The sequence below is a fragment of the Cololabis saira genome, chromosome 1, assembly GCF_033807715.1.
Source record: "Cololabis saira isolate AMF1-May2022 chromosome 1, fColSai1.1, whole genome shotgun sequence".
NCBI classification, from domain to species: Eukaryota; Metazoa; Chordata; class Actinopteri; order Beloniformes; family Belonidae; genus Cololabis; species Cololabis saira.
The window spans coordinates 51,685,676-51,706,733 of NC_084587.1; the positions used below are offsets into that span (position 1 = coordinate 51,685,676).

Sequence of the window (21,058 nt, forward strand, 5' to 3'; positions counted from 1 at the left end):
ACACATAAATAAAACAATCATGACAAGTTAAGTGAATAAAATAGGATAGAATAGAAGATAAAAGAATAAAATAAAGACTAAAAGGATAAAATAAACTCAACTGTCTTGCTAGGTGTTAAAAGCCAAGGAGAAAAGGTGGGTTTTGAGAAAGGATTTAAAAACAGACAGAGAGCAGGCCTGTCTGATTTGCTGAGGCAGGTTGTTCCATAGTTTTGGAGCTGCAACAGCGAAGGCGCCGTCCCCTCTGAGCTTCCTCTTAGTTTCAGGCTCTAAAGAGCAGCTGATAGGCTGACCTGAGAGAGCGACTGGGTGAATAAGGGTGTAGGAGCTCAGAGAGGTACGGCGGGGCAAGACCATTCAAGGATTTAAAAGCAAATAAAATAATTTAAAAATGAATCCTAGACTGTATGGGCGGAGGGAGGCTAAAATGGGGGAAATGTGCTCATATTTACATGTGCCAGTTAAAAGGCGTGCTGCAGCATTCTGAACCATCTGGAGACGGGAGATGGAGGAGGCACTAACCCCCACATAAAGGGCGTTGCAGTAGTCCAGCCGAGTGGTGACAAATGCATAAATAACTATTTCGAGCTGTTGTTTTGAAAGGATTGGCTTTATTTTAGCCAGCTGCCGCAAATGATAAAAACTTGATTTGATAACCGCCCTGATCTGGCTGTCAAGCTTGAGAGCTGCATCCACTTTTACCCCTAGATTTGTGATGGTAGGTTTTACATGCAGGGCCAAGGAGCCCAGATCTGGAAGGGGTGTTCCAGCAGCGCCACCAAAAAACATCACTTCAGTCTTTTTTTCATTAAAATTTAAAAAGTGCAGAGACATCCAGGCCTTTATAGCATCAAGACACTTAACTAGGGCAGTGATTGAGTAATCGTCTTTATTTTTAAGAAGGACACAAATTTGACTGTCATCTGCATAAAAATGATAAAAAATCCCATACTTCCTAAGTATGGAGCCAAGCAGGAGCAAATATAAGGAGAATTAAAGCTGCAAGCAGCGATGAACGGGCCCTCGCACTCAAGGCCACCGTCCTCCATAAGCATATCAGAAATGACACCAACCACGACTCTCTATGTCAAACAATTCAAAAGTTATGGCAGAAAATAGGGACAACCAATCAGAAGAAGGGGCGGGGCTAATTCAGGCCAACGAAGGTCAAGGACTCAGTACAGAGTCCGATGACACCACCCACGACTCTCTATGTCAAACCATTCAAAGGTTATGGCAGATAAAAGTTTTCTAGAGGGCGCTGTTGAGCCATTAGGCCACGCCCATTAATGCAAACCATGAAATATCACATTTATCGCCAGGCCTGGCTTGCATGCCAAATTTGGTGACTTTTGGTGAAACTATCAAATATGGACCAATCAGATGAAAGGGGGCGCGCGTTTTGGCGCCTAGCGTCGCCACGGTAACACTTTTGAAAGAGAAAAGTAATGCACGTAGTCACAGGATGGAGACGCATATTTTGATGTATAACACACCTGGGTGCACGTTACGGTTCGGGCCGTATTAACTGTCGAAGGAATGGCATAAATTGCTCCAAAATTAAGCGATTAATTCAGAATTTTCAAAATGGCCGACTTCCTGTTCGGTTTCGGACATGGCGCCAAGAGACTTTTCTTTAAGTTGCGACATGATACAGGTGTTCACAATTTTCGTTCATGTACGTCAAACCGTATTATGGGGCTTGAGGCACAAAGTTTTTTCTGTCTGAACCAATCAGATGAAGGGTGGGCGCGCTTTTTGGGGTCTAGCGTCGCCACGGTAACGCTTTTGAAAGAGAAAAGTAATGCGTGTTGTCGCAGGATCAAGACGCACATTTTGATGTATAACACAACTGGGTGCACGTTACGGTTCGGGGCTGCATTAACTGCCGAAGGAATGGCAAAATTGCGCCAAAATGACACAATTAATTCAAAATGGGCGACTTCCTGTTTGGTTTCGGCCATGGCGCCAAGAGACTTTTCTTTTAGTTGTGACATGATACAGGTGTGTAGCGATTTTCGTGCATGTACGTCAAACCGTATTGTGGGGCTTGAGGCACAAATTTTTCTAGGGGGCGCTGTTGAGCCATTAGGCCACGCCCATTAATGCAAACAATTAAATATCAAATTTTTCACCAGGCCTGGCTTGTGTGCAAAATTTGGTGACCTTTGGGGCACGTTTAGGGGGGCAAAAAGGCCCTCCTTTTGTCAGAAGAAAAACGGGGATAAGAAAAACGAAAATTCCTACAGATACAATAAGGCCATGACACTAACAAGAGAGGGCCGAACCCCACATGAGAGAGGAGCGGAGGAGGACACAGAGTCGCCAAGGCTGACACAGAAAGTTCGGTCTGCCAATTACGACCTGAACCATTCCAGTGCTACGCCCCTGATGCCCACCCACTGCTCCAAGCGAGAAATTTAAACTTTCTGGTCTACTGTGTCGAATGCAGCCTTTAAGTCTAAAAGCACAAGAATAACACAGTCACCGGAATTTGTGGCTAAAAAGATATCATTAAAAACTCTTAAAAGGGCTGATTCGGTGCTGTGCAGAGATTTAAAACCGGATTGGAATACCTCAAGAATATTGTAGTCTTTCAAAAAGGCCATTTATTGACTGCAAGCTATCTTCGAGGATTTTTGAGATAAAAGGTAGTTTGGAGATCGGCCTGAAATTGACAAGAGCTGCAGGATCTAGCCCAGGTTTTTTAATCAGGGGTTGTACAACTGCATGTTTAAAATGTACAGGGACTGCACCTGAGGACAGACTACTATTAATAACTGCAAGAAGAGAGGTTCCAACAGTGGGGAAAACCTCTTTTAAATAGTCAAGGAGGGACAGCATAATTTGGAGAGCCAGAGGGCTTAAACTGACCAATAATCACCTGTAATCCGGACAGAGTCACAGGCTCAAACTGGTGAAAGACAGCAGAGCAGGTGACAGAGATTGAGGGGTCATGAACAGTGAGTGGGATGAGAGTCCTAGCAGAAGAGACCTTATCAATAAAAAAGTGAAGACATTTTTCACAAACAGCAGGGGAGGCCATTGTAACATGTTGTGTTTGAATATCTCAGTCAGTACAAACGTTAGAATCTTAGTGTTTGCACAGAAGCAGGGCTGGATAAGTTACCATGGAGATTTCTGGTGTGCAGCTAACCTGGTCTGGACCAGAATAACAAGCAAGACTTCTTCATCCTGCTGCTCCATCTGATCAGTCAGCTGTCACTCTGATCAATCATTCATTTAATCAATACTTATTTATCATTTCTGTGTGTTTGTTTCCTCATTTTCTTGATCTTCATTTTACAGATAAATTACAATTCAGCATCATCTTCATCATTTTACATGCTCCATACAGATGAGAATTAGAAAGGTGATGGACTTTATGAAGGCTGATGTTCATATTGATGTCACACATATGATCAATAGTCTGCATATATTTCTCTTCAGTATTATTGACTTGATGTTCAGAAAATTCAGAGTTTGTGCTGATTTCTGTGTGTTTGTTTCATTTTCTTCATCATCTCCCACAGATAACAAAGTCTCAGAGTAACCAATCACGTGCAATATAAAAATAAATCATCAAAATATAAATAAATCATCCAGCACCCCTCTTTAATATTCATGTTGCCTCACTCTGCTGCACCTCTCACTTTTTTTATTTCTTTAGTAAAAATTTGTAATTTTTTATCTTGTACTTTTGCATAATTCTTGTCTGTAGAAATTGTAAATAGGTCATAATTATTCTCACTACCTCAAACTGCTGCACCTTAAAATGTTTATAATTTATAATTTTTGTACATAGAAATTCCACATTTGTCTATTGTTTATTTGTTTATTGTTTACCCTTAAGACCATAGAGAGCGAAACTACCGGAGTCAAATTCCTTGTTGGACAATGTTCGAACCTGGCCAATAAAGATGATTCTGATTCTGATTCTGATCATCATTTTACAGATAAATTATAATTAAGCATCCTCTTCATCATTTTAAATGCTCCATACAGATGAGAATTAGAAAGGTGATGGACTTTATGAAGGCTGATGTTCATATTGATGTCACACATGTGATCAATAGTCTGCATATATTTCTCTTCTGTATTATTGACTTGATGATCAAAAAATTCTGAGTTTGTGCTGATTTCAATAAAGTCAGTGATGAGGACGACAGTCTAGACCATGTAAAGTCCATTCATGTCACGTGTTTCTGTCACAATAACACATTTGTTTTTAAATTATGTTTTGGATGATAAAGTTTTCATTCCTAGAAGGACTTTGTGAGCAGAGAAAGAGTTTAAGGACAGGTGGGACCGTCTGTGTTTATTCAGCATTCATGAAAGAGATCTCTTCTCCAGTGATGGTATCAGGAACTTGTGCAGAAAACATTTGTCTGATTAAAAAATTTGATTATGTGGCAGGGTGGAGGATTGGGCGTGGTCTGCAGGGGGAGTAGCGCACAGCGTGCTTGGATCAGCTGATTGGGCAGAGGTGTGTCCGATCAATCTCTCCTCCCTACCTGTGTGTTTAAGAAGAGCGGCTGCACACCGGCAAAGGGTCTCAGAGAGGGATAACACAGAGCTGCCGGAGACTGTGAAACGACGGCTACTGCGTGTCTGTGTACGTGTCTGGTAGGCAAGGCAAGGCAAGTTTATTTATATAGCACAATTCAACACAAGGTGATTCAAAGTGCTTTGCATCGACATCAAAAGCAGCAAGACATAATTGTACAGTAAATAGCAAATAAAATGAGGCTGCAGGGTTTGTCAGTCTGTCTACCACAGAAAACAGTGTGCGAGCATTATTACTGTTTCCATCGATAATCTCTGAAAAATACGATTGCCTTGCATTCTTCAGTTTCTGGTTATAGTTGCGAAGACTCTCTTTATAAATGTTGTAATATACCTGAAGTTTGTTTTTGCGCCACTTGCGTTCTGCTTGTCTACATTTCCTTCTCTGTGCTTTAACCAGTGTGGCGTTTCTCCAGGGTGACTTTTTCCCGGACCCGGACAGAACTTTAGTCTTAATTGGGGCGATAGAATCAATAACAGTCATAACATTGGAACTGAAACTGTTAACAAGAGCCCCTTTCACACAGCCAGTTCGAGGCGGGAACGTTGCGCCTTTAAGCCGCCTCGCTGTTCTGTGTGAAAGTCACGGAGGCGGAATGGGGGGGCCAAGTGGCCCCACCAATAAGCCGGCAGCGGAGGTAGTCACAGAGCCGTCACAGAGACGAAACGGGGTCTGTGTGAATGCCACAGCCGGCATGCCGCTGACATGACGGTCGGACTGACGCTGTCGTCACGCCTCTGATTGCGGAACGCCGGCATGCTGTGTGAATTTACAGACGGGAGCGGCGTTATGCCGGCGTTGTATGGTTCTGTGTGAACCAACAAAGGCGGCGTATTGGCAGGACTTCTTTACACCAATATTGCGGAATCTCTGTGTGAAAGGGCTCAGAGTCATCAACTAGAACTGAGAAATGGGTTTGTGATGGTGTAAAACCCTGGGTGAATAATGCACAGGTGTTATCGTTTATATAACGCTTTCTGATTACCTCTGCTTCACCTTTCATAGGATTGGCAACAGTGGTCATTTTAAACAATACACAGTAGTGATCAGACAGAGCAATATCGTTCACCACAACCTCTGAGATATTAAGACCCTTGGAAATAATTAAATCTAGAACATGTCCTCGGTTATGCGTTGAATCTTTAACATGCTGGGAAAGCCCAAAATTATCCAGAATATTTAAAAGTTCCTTAGCACATCCATCTTTGGGATTATCAACATGAATGTTAAAATCACCCACTAAAACAACACAATCAAAATCCAAACACATAATTGACAATAGTTTTGCAAACTCATCAAAAAACCTTGCATCATATTTGGGGGGCCTGTAGATGGTCACTAAGATTGCTCGACAAGGGGATTTTAACTGAATGACAACATATTCAAAGAAATCAAATTTACCATGACATTTTATTACATTGGAAGCTGTCCTTGAATAGTGTGGCAACTCCGCCTCCTATCTTATGTATTCTTGCTTCACTAAAGAAAATAAAATTCTGCGGTGTTGACTCAATAAGAAATGCTGCACTATTATCCTGACTTAACCAAGTTTCAGTTAAAAACATAAAATCAAGGTTGCGCTCGTTAATAAAATCATTGATTAAGAAAGATTTACCAACCAGAGACCTGATATTTAAAAGGGCTAAATGTAAGTCCTTAACAGGAGACACTGGTGAGTTTCGAGGATGACATGCTATGCTCAACAGATTTAATAAATTACTTTTTTCATTTCTCATCAGTTTGAAACGTTTTCTGTTGCCTATCATTACAGGGATAGAGAAAGCTGATTTAACTCCATGAGGCCCAGACTTTTCCTGGGACAGAACAATGTTAATATTGACATCACAGCCTGGACCCTGCCCATATCAGACATCACTGATACGGTAGTTCAGAGAAGGTGAAGGGGCGCGGTGACTTTTGGTTAGCCGCTGTTTCCGGGGTGGTGGTTTGGGTGATGTGGGGGGTCAAACAAAGGATTTTGGCATGGTGTTAGTTGTAATTCAATATTCACCAGGTTTTTCATCCTGTCAGTAAATTCCAGAAGTGGGGAGTCCTGACTGCCTGGAGAGAGAAAGCTGGGTGGGCTCTGGGGGGGTGAGGGTTGGGTGTCTACTGTTGAGGCTTGGTGAGAATCCCCTTGTTGGAGTGAGGATAAGGATGATGATGACCCTGCAGTTTCTCTCTGACTTTGTTCTCCTTGGTCAGTCCTTATCTCAGCGTTCTCACCACAGCGACGTCTTATCAGTTGTTTTGGAACGTCCTGCCTCTTGTTCTTCTTCTTGATGGGGGCTGCTTGTTTGTGACGTAGATGATAAAAAATGTTGCTGCTTAGCAACTGTCCTCCAACCTTGTTCAGACGAGAGCCACCTGCCTTAAAGAGATGTCTGCGACCCCAAAATATGTTGAAATTGTCAATGAAATGAATTGATTGAACAGCACATGCATCTTTGAGCCATCTGTTTAGAATCATCAGCCTGCTGAAACTCTCATCTCCTTGCCGAACCGTTGGTACAGGTCCACTGAAAAACACCTCAATAAGCCAAAATCCGAAAATGGCGGGCGCAAAAGAAAATCTGGATTTATAAAACCGCGTGCACGCACACTTGCACGCAATGTTCGCTTTATAAATCACATTCCAGCTGGAAGGTTGCACAGGTGAATTCGCCTCATATCCCGCCTTCTACACGCCCACTGCATACCATAAATGGGCAATGCAAAGTAGTTCATGACTGTATTTGCATATAAATGAGCCTGGTGAGAATGCACAGCGGCTTCCTGCAAGCCTGTTTCTGCTGTGTGTCAGGAGGAATGAGATGTGTCGAGCAACCGTGCCACTAAATTTCACGGAGACTGAGATGGAGATGTTGTGGATGAGGTGGAGGCCAGGAAAACGACTGGTAAAAGTATATATTTGATTTGATTTGGTTTATTTTATTTTTGTACATGTAAAAAAAAAAAGAGACAACACTTCATGAGAAGTTTAAGAAAACAACAACAAAACAAAGAATTTCATCCTTTAAAACTTGATTTACATGTGCCAAAAAAGAAGTAAGAAGAAGCGTAAACTTATTTAGTCCTACCCCCATTCACTGATCATTACAAATATATAAATAGTATAAAATAAAGCGAGTGAGTGGCAGCACGCCATTACTGCACTAAACGCAGTGAGTGCCACGGACAGATGGTGCAGAAAAAAAAAAAGAAGTGGTGTGATTTGAAGGTGGAGGCCAAGCGGTACGAAGCCCCTAAAGGGACACAGATTTTATTTATATATATATAATGAGTTTTACGTGCGCGAGTGAAACCTTTAAGGCTGATTTATGGTTCCGCGTTACACCAACGCACAGTCTACGGCGTAGGGGCGCGTCGCCGCATACCCTACGGCAGGGATATTCAATTGGCGGCCCGCGGGCCACATGTGGCCCGCCAGGAGCTTTTATGTGGCCCCTGGTCATATTTCAAAAAAGGGCGTGTTTGTTGAATTTTTTTTTTTTTTTTTTTTTTTTTTTTTTTTTTTAATAAGAGTGATGCACCGAATGTTCGGCCGAAAATAGCAAAAAAAAAACACTTTCGGTGTGGTGTCCCAGGAGCCTAAACAGATGCCCATCCCCCCGCCTGTGAGGTGGAGCAAGTCGGTTGGTCTGTTAAGCGCCGGGGTAATGTCTTCAAAACAGCATTGTAAGACGAGGACAAATGATATCTCAGTCCCCCCCCTCTATTTAAAGAGGGTCGCTCCACTTTCACATAGATGGCCTCCCTGACGCCCCTCTCAAACCATCCATCCTCTCTGTCCAGGACGTGGACGTCCTGATCCCTAAAACTGTGTTTTTCTTTTTGTAGGTGGGTGTAGACTGCAGAGTCTTGTCCCGAAGAATTCCCCCTCCTGTGTTGCGACATGCTTGTTTTAAGTACTAAGTATGTTTTAAGTCCAGTGTTTTTAAAAATCAAATCCTTTTTAGAAGAACTTTCTACCTGGATAAATGAATCTCCACAGACTTAAAGGTTTCACGCACGCGTAAAACTCATTATATATATATATTAAAAAAAATCTGAGTCCCTTTAGGGGCTCCGTAGAGTGGCCCGGCACTCATTTGTTGTGTCCTCAGTCACTCTACGGTTGTCGCGGTGGGTGACGAGGAGGGTCCCGGCACGGCGTGTTCTGCACCGCGGCTGCAGTACCAGCAGCACCAGAGTCCTGACTGACGCTGTGCTTCAAACACAGAGGGACACGATCAGCACTATTATATTATAAGTCTGATACGTGATGACATTAAGAGTATGACATGAATCTGGCTTCATTTCACCACCTCACCGCCTGCGTCGCCAGTTCCCCATATCTTAAGACTGTTCCTACGGGAGGGTCAGGGTTGGTGTAGGGATACGCACATTTTTCGGTTCGTTTTTTCTTTTTAAATCCCAACCTTTGCGTAGAAGATGGCTTGCGCATCTTTCAAGGCCTGTTTTGTGCGCAAGCAAGCTTTATAAATGAGGCCCCAGATCAGGGAAGTCTTGCTTTAATATCTCCAATTGTTGCTTCACAACATCAAGGGCTCCTGTGTGTATGATGACAGCTTTAGCTGTCGGATGCTCCGCAGCAATGCTCCGGATCTTCTTTGTGATATCAGACACCATGTCATTGGTAAAACAGAGTACTTTGGAGTTTTTGCTGCAAAAGGTTTTTATCTCATTCATAGCTCCGTGGCCCACTATCAGCATACGAGGCCCAGTCGTTAGCTCTGCCTGTAGCCCTTTAGCAAGGGATTTACCCTCATACCTGTCTCTGGAGCCGGAAGATGAGCCTTCTCTCAGGGAGTCAGGAGTTTGAGAGGGTGGAGTAAATCTGTTCTCCAGTAGAATCGCTGTGTCTTGGGACGATTTGCTCTTAGCTTTTGTTGTAGCCTTCGAATAAACGTGACGAATAAAATCCACCATTTCTCCGCTAAACCACGTGTCCTCGTTCCTGTCAGCTGACCCCGGTAGCACGAGTTGGCTACAGATTAATCAAGAACAGATGCACGATGGTACAAAAACCCTTAAAAAAAAATCAGAGGAGGAACTTTAAGAAGAAACAAACTGTTAGTGGACTTAAGCAGTGAAGAAGAACTCAGAGCAGTAAGATGGTCAGTGTGGATCAGTAGAAGATCAGCCTGATGTCTGCAGTTTAGTGTCAACACAACTTTCACATCATATTCATCTGAACACACAACTAAAACATGGTGTCTGACCTCAGAGTCTGCAGTCTGCAGTCTGGACTCTCCAAAAATCCACACAGATGTTTCACTCCTGAATCCTGCAGGTTGTTGTTACTCAGGTTCAGATGTTTCAGATGGGAGGGGTTGAACTTCAGAGCTGAGACCAGAGAAGAACAGCTGACCTCTGACAAACTGCAGTTCTCCAATCTGAATAAAGAATAAAAGAATTCATCATCATCATCATCATCATCATGATCATCTTCATTATTTTACATGCTCCATATAGATGAGAATTAGAAAGGTGATGGACTTTATGAAGGCTGATGTTCATATTGATGTCACACATTGATCAATCATGCCTCTCCTTCATCCACACTGCCAACCAGAGGAAATAAAACACTGGACCACTTTTATGCCAACCTTAAAGAGGCATATACACCCCCCCACCCCACCAGGAGAGCCTTTAAGTCAGGAGACAGGGACCTGCTGAAGACTGCGCAGAGACACCTGAGGAGGAAGATCAGAGAGGGAAAGAGCAGCTACAGGAGGAGGATTGAAGAACAACTGCAGCGGGACGATGTCAGCGGGGTCTGGAGGAGCCTGAACAACAATCTCAGGACATAACAACCCCAGACCTGCGCTGGACAGGGACCAGGGCCCTCATTTATCAACAGTGCGTAGAAAAGGTTCTAAATTCTGTCGTAGGAGTGAAATTTAGAACGTGTGTAAGTACAAAAAAATCTGGATTTATCAAACGTGCGGACGCTGGTCGTACGTACATCAGCGATGATAAATCCCACCTGTTCTTAACTGCCGTGCTCGTGCACGGTTACCGTCATTTGCATTCAGAAACGCCTCCAATTGACCATATATGGAGCAACAACAGCTCCCGCTTGGAGGTTTACAAACTTTATTGAACAAAATTCTGTAGGGTTTACAATAAAAGGCAAATGAAACAAAATAATCAATTATCTACAAATATTCAACATTTGGGGGGGTTGAGAGCAAAAAAAAAAAAAAGATACATTTACTGACAAGCTATGGGAAGTGTATTAATAAAAATTAAGAAACAAAGACATCGTTTCATATAAGCTTTTGGCAATATCGTTTTTTTCACGGATCAGTTTTAGAGACGCTGCTTCTCAACCCTGGTCCTCGTGGGCCCTGTCCTGCATGTTTTAGATGTTTCCCTGCACCAACACACCTGATTCTAATTAAAGGTCCTCATTAGCTTGTCACCAAGGTCTGCACAGCTCTGTTGATGACACAGGTACTTTTATCACGGTGTGCTGAAGCTAAACATGCAGGACAGGGGCTCACGAGGACCAGGATTGAGAAACACTTAAGTACAGTTTACATTCATTTTTCAGTTGTACAATGGAGGGGTTTTCTGTTATTCCATTTGCATTTACGTATGTGATATTTAGCTTGTAAAATAATTATGTTGACCATGTTTGATATATTTCTTGGAAGATTATCCATAAATTAAGATTTGGTTGGAGTCAAAAACTCAACGACGGGCAACAGAGACATATCGCAGATTATTTGTGCATTGATTTAATGAAATCCTTTCATGTCCACGTAACTGAATTCATTATGTGATGGTGCTTTTATGGCGATGTGGGTGCAATCTAGCTCCAATTATGTTTGGGAATCCGGCGATGGCATGAAATCCTCGTTTAATTTCGACTTGGTGATGTGTGTATGGAAACTGGGTGTAAATTATGGCCAGAGAAATTATTGCATCCAACACTGCCGGCATGATTTTGCTTAGTGTCGGCTGCGAAATGCTGCATATGTCAAAATGTTCCGGTGGCAAAAAATCCCAGGGTGGACGGAGCTGGATGTAACTGGGATGGCTTGCGTTTTGTCTCTCGCTCCAACATAGGTCGTAAATCACGGCATAAATCCATCAGAATGTTTTTGGGGAAGCGGTACCTGCTGAGCAGCCGCTCCGTGCTCTCACTGATCAACAGATCAGCACGCTCTTTGAAAACGCGCTCCCTCGGAGCGCAAATCCTCCAACAGTGCAAGATAAGCCATGGTACTTGTATTTTCTTTTCAGGTCGTCCTGCCAAAGCTGTCTTTTATAGCTTGTCACACCAATTATTCAAAATGTCTGAATTACTTATGGAGAATTTTTATTAATTGGAGGAAACGGGGAACATGTGCACATGTTCCCCGTTCAGTCACAGTTCAGCGATCTCAAACTTCACATGTAAAGTTTGAGACTCTTTTAATGGGTTCTATTTGTAGTTTCACTGTTCTACCACTAGGTTTTGTGTGTACGCATGGTCGGAGCTGTGCGTATATTTACACATGTTTCTGCGCACTAATACATGTTGATAAATACCATACTTTGCCTGAGAATGCTCGTATGCACGCTTTACGCACAGATCTGTGCGTACGCACGGTTGATAAATGAGGGCCCAGGAGTGGGTGAATGACCTGAACAGGTTTTTTCAACCGGTTTGAACAACCAGCCACCCATCCCCCCACCCACCCAGCCCTGCTGCAACTTCTTCCCCCGACGGGAGCCTCTGCTGCTCCAAAGACTCACACCTCAACCCTCCTCCCTGTTACCCCCCCTCCACAACCCCTCTGCCCACTCCCTACTCCATCGAACCCACCAACCCCCCTCCCTGCAGCCCCGCCCAGCCCACTCACCACACCCCCACCCAGCATGGTGCTCTCCACAGCCCAGGTGGAGAGAGGACCTGCCAGGCTCAAGGTGAGGAAAGCAACGGGTCCAGATGGCATCACCTCCAGGCTGCTCAGATCCTGCTACAGGCAGCAGGATCGTGGAGCACATGTTCAACCTGAGCCTGAGGCTGCACAGGGTACCAAAGCTGTGGAAGACGTCCTGCGTGGTACCGGTGCCCAAGTCATCTCGCCCCAGCGACTCCAGCCACTACCGGCCGTTGGCCCTGACATCCCACCTGGCAAAGACCCTGGAGAGGCTGGTCCTCCCCCACCTGGAGAGGCTGGTCCTCCACCACCTGGAGAGGCTGGTCCTCCCCCACCTGGAGAGGCTGGTCCTCCACCACCTGGAGAGGCTGGTCCTCCCCCACCTGGAGAGGCTGGTCCTCCCCCACCTGGAGAGGCTGGTCCTCCACCACCTGGAGAGGCTGGTCCTCCACCACCTGGAGAGGCTGGTCCTCCACCACCTGGAGAGGCTGGTCCTCCCCCACCTGGAGAGGCTGGTCCTCCACCACCTGGAGAGGCTGGTCCTCCCCCACCTGGAGAGGCTGGTCCTCCACCACCTGCACCCCCTGGTGAGCTGCTCCGCCGACCCCCTGCAGTTCGCCTACCGGCCGAGCATCGGGGTTGATGACGCCATCATCTTCCTCATGCAGAGGTCTCTGTCCCACCTGGAGCGGGCTGGAAGCACTGTGAGGATGATGTTCTATGATTTCTCCAGTGCTTTCAACACCATCCAGCCAGAACTGCATCATGCTGGAGTCTGGAACCAGCTGACATCATGGGTCCTGGACCCCCTCACAAACAGACCACAGTTTGTGAGGACAAGAGGCCGTGTGTCTGACACGGTGGTCTGCAGCACAGGAGCGCCACAGGGGACCGTCCTGGCCCCCCTCCTCTTCACCGTCTACATGGCCGACTTCACCCACCACACAACAAACTGCCACCTACAGAGGTTCTCCGATGACTCTGCCATCATATTCATCTGAACACACAACTAAAACATGTCTGACCTCAGAGTCTCCAGTCTGCAGTCTGGACTCTCCAGAAATCCACACAGATGTTCCATTCCTGAATCCTGCAGGTCGTTGAGACTCAGGTCCAGATGTTTCAGATGGGAGGGGTTGGACTTCAGAGCTGAGACCAGAGAAGAACAGCTGATCTCTAACAACCTGCAATTCTCCAATCTGAATAAAGAATAAAAGATAAATTACAATTCAGCATAATTTTCATCATTTTACATGCTCCATATAGATGAGAATTAGAAAGGTGATGGACTTTATGAAGGCTGATGTTCATATTGATGTCACACATGTGATCAATAGTCTGCATATATTTCTCTTCAGTATTATTGACTTGATGATAAGAAAATTCTGAGTTTGTGCTGATTTCAATAAAGTCAGTGATGAGGACGACAGTCTAGACCATGTAAAGTCCATTCATGTCACGTGTTTCTATCACAAATAATAACCCATCTGTTTGTAAACAATGTTTTGGTGATAAAGTTTTTATTCGTAGTAGGACTTTGTGAGCAGAGAAAGAGTTTCAGGACAGGTGGGAACGTCTGCATTTATTCAGCATTCAGGAAAGACATCTCTTCTCCAGTGATGGTATCTGGAACTTGTGCAGTTTTTAATGGCAGAAACAGTTTTGATTGAATTTAAATTCAAATATCAGTCTTTCTATGTAAATATTAAAATAAGGTAAAAGTTTATTGAAGCTCATTTTTGATGTAAAAATCTTAGTTTTTTCCCATAAATGATGAATAAATGAACAATATTCATAATTTCCATGTTTTTAAGGAGACATTTCTTAATTAATCAATTTGTCTGTTTAGGAGTTTTTTCAAACATTTTCTCTGAAAAAGTTGATTGAGTGACAACATAGTTTCAACACAATGTTTCTGATGTTCTCGTTGGATGTTTTGTTTCTGATGAAGGACACACAACTAAAACATGGTGTCTGACCTCAGAGTCTCCAGTCTGCAGTCTGGACTCTCCAGAAATCCACACAGATGTTTCACTCCTGAATCCTGCAGGTTGTCATTCCTGCTCAGGTCCAGAAGTTTCAGATGGGAGGGGTTGGACTTCAGAGCTGAGACCAGAGAGGAACAGCTGATCTCTGACAAACTCCAGTTCTCCAATCTGAATAAAGAAGCAAGGAAATAAAAATCTAATCAGATATGTTTTTTTCTTTACATCAGTTCAGCTGACATGAAGACATGTGGTTTCTGACGGAGACGTTATAACATTTAGGTTCATTTACCAGCTGCTGACTGGATGTTACCTAATTTATTCATCATCTCATATTCCATCTGCTTTGTCATCAATGAAGTTATGTTGATCAATGTTAATGCTTTTTCAGCAGTTTATCAAAATTGTCCCGTCCTTCCTGAAAATCCAGTGAACTTCATAAAGTTCTAGAAACATACTGCCTTTAATTTTGTTGTGCCCTGTATAATGACAATAAAAAGTCTAAATCTGAATCTGAAAAGAGATGAAAGTTCATGAAGGCATGTTGTACATACTAAGCCTGATCATGTTGCAGGTAAGATGCAGCCTCCCTCTTCTTCTGTTACCGTGTTGTTGTGATGCCTGACTGTTATTATTCCTGCGGCTCGTTACTTCCAGAAGGGGGAGTCAAAGGTTCTGGTCAAAAGCTTCAGATTAATAATGTTTGACTACCGTTCATGTGCTCATGTGAACTCTGAACTTATGAATGCTAATGAACATTTTGTGAATGTGAATTTGACTTTAAAGCCGGCTCAACCCGAAATCGGCTTTAATGTGCCTCCTAAAATGGCCGCCTTGGAAAACTACAAGGACCAGTGTGCGTTGGGGGGGGCGGCGCCCGAAGGGCGCGCGTCCAATCACTGGCCAGGCGCTGATGACGTCACGCAGCGCGCGGACTGGAACCCCGGCAGAACCCGCAGCCCCAGATGGGGAAGGCGTGAGGTTTATGTGTTTTGGGCGATCAGTGTAATCTAGAGCGGTTCAGAGCTAAATTTGTGTTTAATGAAGTTACTGTTCGTATTACTGTGTAACGCCGGCAACTACCAGCATCATTATTATTGTGTTCGTTTATTTTGTGGCGCCATTTTCCGCCAGTTATTCACAGTTTAAATGCCGTGTTTATCATCCGGTCTGATTGCACGTGGCGTGGCGAGGGCGCCGCCATCTTTAAACACCACAGGGCCACGTGCAACCACGTTGTTTTGAACCATAGATGATCGTTTTGTATCACGTGTTTATTGTTTTTGATTTCTTTTCCATTCATGCAGTTAATGTTTCATTTTTATTCTTGTTTTTTTTGATAATTAGTGTTTTATGTTTTAACGTAGTGTGCCATCAGGATTTATTTGGGTATCGCTTTACCATCTGCTTGGTACCTGATGTAAATAAATTCTGATTGATTTTAATGAGAAGTTGTTTGTGTTGTTTGCCCGGATTTCGTCACAATGGCTGTTTGACAGAGTTAGAGCCGAACTGTAAGGCCTTCAACATTATTCACCAGTAATAACAGCCCTTGCTATTCTGGTGGAATAATCCCTAATCTCTGAGACTGATTTCTGCTGTTAAAAGTAATCAATGACAGATCAATGTGTTCATTAGTTAAAGCTCATCAGATCAACAGGATATTCTGGTGCAGTTTTACAATTTAAACACCAACATTTCATTGATATCGTCTCAACACGCAGCTCACTGCCGTTTTCCATCCAGAGTCAGTGATTTACTAAAGTGTAGTGAATGTTACGGACATAATTCACCTTGTTTATTAAGTGTGGTTCTACACACCTTATTATAAAATGCAGCATGTTCTCCTTCATGCAACTATGACGGTTTAGGGATATGGCCCCTTTAAATGTGGTCACGACGTTGAGCTCCATGCGGTTTTAGCTGCTGGACAGCTCCATTTTGTAGTTTCAGTGTTCTGAGGTTATTCAATAAACAACACACGTTTTTCGAATGGGAAATTGTCTCCGCGTTTTTCTGCAATTCCCACAAAAGCAGGTTTTCATCTGGTCAAACATGTTGGTGATTAATGACTGAAGACACTGAGCTCCAAGTGTTGGTTTTAATAACCTCCCTGTCTGAAACTCAGGGGAAGAAAACACAGCAGAAAGGAGCAAAGATGTGTGAGATCAGGGAGGAGGTGACCCGTCATGAAGCTGACATGTAAAGGTCACATACAGCAGCTTCCACCTCTGGATGAAGTTCTCTGGAGTTTCAGGAAGGGAAGGGGGCAGCTGATCCAGCTGATCCAGCTGTTGAAACTACTGATGGAAGATCTCACAGAAGCCCAGAAAAGTCTGTTAGAAAATCACATTTGAGCTGATTCATTCTCATGTCTGATATAAACTGTTTTTTCTTCCTGTTTACAACCTGACAAGAGTTGGAATAAAAAACTAACAAAAACATAAGAAATAAAATAAAGTGATTTTTCTGAGGGGGTTTAAATGAATTCTTCAGATGTTCAGCCAGAATATTTACAAAATAAACTAAATATGAGAGATTTTTTATGTTAAATCTTTTTTTTTTTTTTTTTTTTTTTAATTTTTGGGATTAAAATGATTTTGTTACATCTTTGGAGGATTACAACTGGATTAATGTAGAAACTTCTCCATGAACTGACCTCAGAGACTCCAGTGTACAGTTTGGACTCTCCAGTCCACCAGACAGAAGCTTCACTCCTGAATCCTCCAGGCGGCTGTCACTCAGGTCCAGTTCTCTCAGACGGGAGGGTTTAGACTTCAAAGCGGATGCAATAACTTTATAGTGAGTCTTTGAGAATTTACAACCAACAAACCTGTGATGAGAGAAAATATGATTTCAGTTCTAATAAAATTTGTTATAAAAAAACTGCTGTCTCATCTGCGGACATCTTCAGATGAAGGGAACATGGCGTTACGTTCAGGCTTCAATGTCTACGGTCTGTCGGTAATCTGATCCCCCAGTCAAAATGAAAACATCTGATTTAGGAAAAAAAAACTCTTCAACTTTCAATATTGAATGAAAATGAACAAGTGTGGAGCTGAACTTTCCTCAAGTATTCAGCTAAAGGATCTTTTAAAATATATTTACAGCTTTATTGACCCATATATTTGTTTTTTTGTTGTTGTTTTTGTATATTGTGTTCATGTCTCTCTAAATAATTTTTCTCACTGTAGTCCGCTAAATTCTAATTATGTTAATTTGAAAAAGATTTTATAACTCTCTCCAGATTTATGTTCAACAATAATGGCTTCTCTATTACTATTGCTGATGTCTTATCTTCTTGGCATTAGTTTAACACACAGCTGAATGATCCAGACCAGCCAACGACAAAAACATCTGCATTTATGTTTCTGTTCTATGTCTGTTCACCTGCTGATGAAAGTGTAATTAATGACTGATGATTATTGATCATCAATCAATAAATACCCAGATGAAATAAATTATATTTTCTTGTTCATTTGAGGGTTTTATTTATCCAATAATATAAGATTATTTTATTTTATTAATATAAGATTTTATTTTATGTACTTAATAACGTGTTAACTTAAAGTCCTCTTAATGCCGACAATTTTTTTAATGCACGATTAATGCGCAGGATAAAAAAAAACAAAAAAAACTTTTGAACGGCAAGTTCACTTTCACAAAGATGCCAGATGGTTCGCTGGACAAGACTAAAGTTATTTGCATGTACTGTCGATTTGAAATGAATTACCATTGAAGTATGTCGAGTCTCAAATACACTTGCAACCAAACACAGGGCCGATGCAGAGAATACACCCCCGCCCCGCCCTCGTCAAATTCAGACCACGCTGGATAGCAGCTTGCAAAAAAGTTTACTTTTTGTATCACCCTGTTCTTATCCCACTTAAGGCTCAGTTATGCTTCTGCGTCAAAATGACGCCGTGCCTACGGCGTGTGGTTTGGATCGACGCAGAGGACACGCCATCACCTGCGCCGTCTCTGACGTGCACCTCCTGAAAATTGTAACTACGCGTCGAGGAGACGCCGAGCGCACGCAGACCGAGAGGGCTGTGATTGGTTCGTTTGAAAGCGAAGCTTTTCTTCGTTTATGTGTGATTTTTTTTGTTTTTGTTTTTTGCACAATAGTTGTCCTTATTTCTTTGATTTACTGTGACCGGAAAAAGTTGGATAAACCATTCAGAAAAAGATCGCTAACTAGTGGCCGCGGGGGGTACTGCACCGCGACCAAATGGAGAGACGGAGAAGTCTGAAGGGTTCAGCACGGCGTCACGGCTGCGGCGTGTGCTCTGCGTTGGTTTGACGCAGAACCATAACTGAGCCTTTAGGAGAAGGGGATATTTTTTTAGCCTTTTATTTGCCTCCATATGAGGTTAGACATAATGACATGGAAAATTAAAGTTATTCTATGCAACTTCCTAGAGCTAGCAAGATTTGAAAGTGGCGCTTCCTCTAAGCCCCGCCCCCCCCCCGCCCCCACCCACGAGCGCTCCGTCCAAAGCCTCGCCCCCACAAACACGAACGCGCATACGATTATTAAACATTTTGGACAGCACATTTACAGCAAAACTACCCCATGTCTCATTCACCTGTAAGCGAGGCCGGTTTTAGGGGGGGCAGGGGGGGGCTGTGCCCACCCAAACATGCATCGTGCCCACCGGTGTCTCCATCCTGGAGAGCGCCGGAGCACGGCACAGCAGCGCTGCGGTGCGCTGCAGGCTCTAAAGCCACGGCTACACCGTAGCCTACGGCGTACCCTACGGCGTAGCTGTGGCTATGTGTGTGTGTGTGTGCTCCCGCCGCGTCCCCGGCTGGTGCTCCCCCAGCCGCTGCGGTGCCGTGCCGTGCACCGGCGCTCTCCGCTCTCGCCGTGATGGAGACGCCTACATCCCCACGGACCCCATACAGCTTCCGAGCTGTATGGGGTCCCGGTAGCTCGGGACCCTATACAGCTTTGTGTCCCCGCGGGCTGCTGCTGCAGGAGCTGCTGCAGCAGCAGCCCGGACCAATGCTCTGTTCCCCGCTCTCACACAGCGGGACCGAGCCGCTCTGGAAATAACTGCTGAGCTCCGTGGCCCCTCCGAGGGAGGGGGTTACACTGGGACACTGTGAGCCCAGGAGGACCCGTGGGAAGTGGACACGGGCGGCTGGAAGCGAGTGCGCACATGGGACAGGGCGGGGGGACGTGGTTTAAAATGAAGGCATCTGATTGGTTCTTTCCCTTCCTGGACCTGGACCAATCCGTATCATTCGGCGGGGCTTAGAGGTGCCTCTTTCAAAAATTCTTGCTAGCTCTAGGAAGTTGCATAGAATAACTTTAACTGACCAATGCACTTCTTGTACAATGTTTGTGATGCATATGGTTCATTGTTTTACATTGAGCTGCTTAAAAAAAGAAGTAATCTTAAGTTAGTCTTTACGTGTGTAAAGTTGGGGACTACATTGTGTTTGTACAGTATTTATGAAGGAACGTTACATTCAGGTCAAAAGCTTTTTTTGTGGAAAGTTGAATAAACATTGGCATATAGCAGCATATTTGCCCTTTTTCATGGTGTTAACTGTATGAAAAACAGTATAACAGTATAAAAACATACCTTAAGGTAATTTAGAACAGCAAAACATGTGTGAATAAATGTGCGATTAATCGGGTATATATATAAATATATATATATATATATATATATATATATACATACATATACTCACGATTCAATACTGTGGCGATATGTGGCCCACCATAACGATAATATCACGATAGACAATATCTACAATATTCAATATATTGTAAGAAGTTTCATCAACGATATATCACGATAGATGTGACTGAAAAAGAAAAAATACCCATAAAAAGGAAAATGTCTGTAGTTATGCATTTATTCAATGCCAAAACTTCATACAATGTACAAAGAAAGTGCATTTGGATAATGCCTCACTGCCTCCTTAGGCTTGTACAAACCAGATTCGGTTGAAGTTGGGAAATTGTGTAAAATGCATGGGCGTCAGTTTGATTTCAGAAGTGCTGGGGACATTTACCATAAACCTGAGTAAGGTTTGAAAAGTGCTGGGTACGAGCTACGCCCATTACTTCCGAATTGAGGTTTCATGATAAATAATAGGCATTGCATTAGATGATGCGTATTGACGCGATATTGTCCCCATATTAAAAGCCATCTGCGCGGTCTTATTTAGGTCGTCGGAAACATCATATACATATCCTTTTATTATTTTAATATTGCTGATCATGGCTTACAGTTTAAGAAAACTCAAATATCCTATCTCAAAATATTAGAATATTCTGGGAATCTTAATCTTAAACTGTAAACCATAATCAGCAATGTTAAAATAATAAAAGGCTTGCAATATTTCAATTGATTTGTAATGAATCCAGAATGTATGACATTTTTAGACTCCAGAAAAATAAAGGACTTTATCACAATATACTAATTTTCTGAGACAGTCCTGTAAACTTGTTTATGTCGTTGTGCTGAACCACTTCTGAATATCCACGGTTACTTTGTGTTAACGGAGCAGCAGAGAGCAGCGTCTTGCTGCTGCAGGAATCTGCGCGCTGGAAGCAGATGAGTGACGGACACTGGCTGATTTATGGTTCCGCGTTGCACCAACGC

The 21,058-nt window shown here is 43.3% G+C and overlaps 2 protein-coding genes across 4 annotated transcripts in view; both read right to left on the reverse strand.

The window, feature by feature from the left end:
- The window catches only part of LOC133447583 (target of Myb1 membrane trafficking protein-like), a 217,967-nt gene that overhangs the window by 52,826 nt on the left and 144,083 nt on the right, over nucleotides 1-21,058 (reverse strand). The window lies entirely within an intron of this gene.
- LOC133447284 (uncharacterized) overlaps nucleotides 1-21,058 on the reverse strand; it is a 60,193-nt gene that overhangs the window by 22,258 nt on the left and 16,877 nt on the right. For all 3 annotated transcript variants that reach the window (XM_061725927.1, XM_061725919.1, XM_061725935.1), the window contains exons 7-10: nucleotides 17,092-17,265; nucleotides 14,427-14,603; nucleotides 13,473-13,646; nucleotides 9,793-9,966 (exon numbers count right to left, since the gene is read on the reverse strand). In XM_061725927.1, coding sequence (XP_061581911.1) covers nucleotides 9,793-9,966; nucleotides 13,473-13,646; nucleotides 14,427-14,603; nucleotides 17,092-17,265 — 699 coding nt within the window. The remainder of the gene's footprint in view (nucleotides 1-9,792; nucleotides 9,967-13,472; nucleotides 13,647-14,426; nucleotides 14,604-17,091; nucleotides 17,266-21,058) is intronic.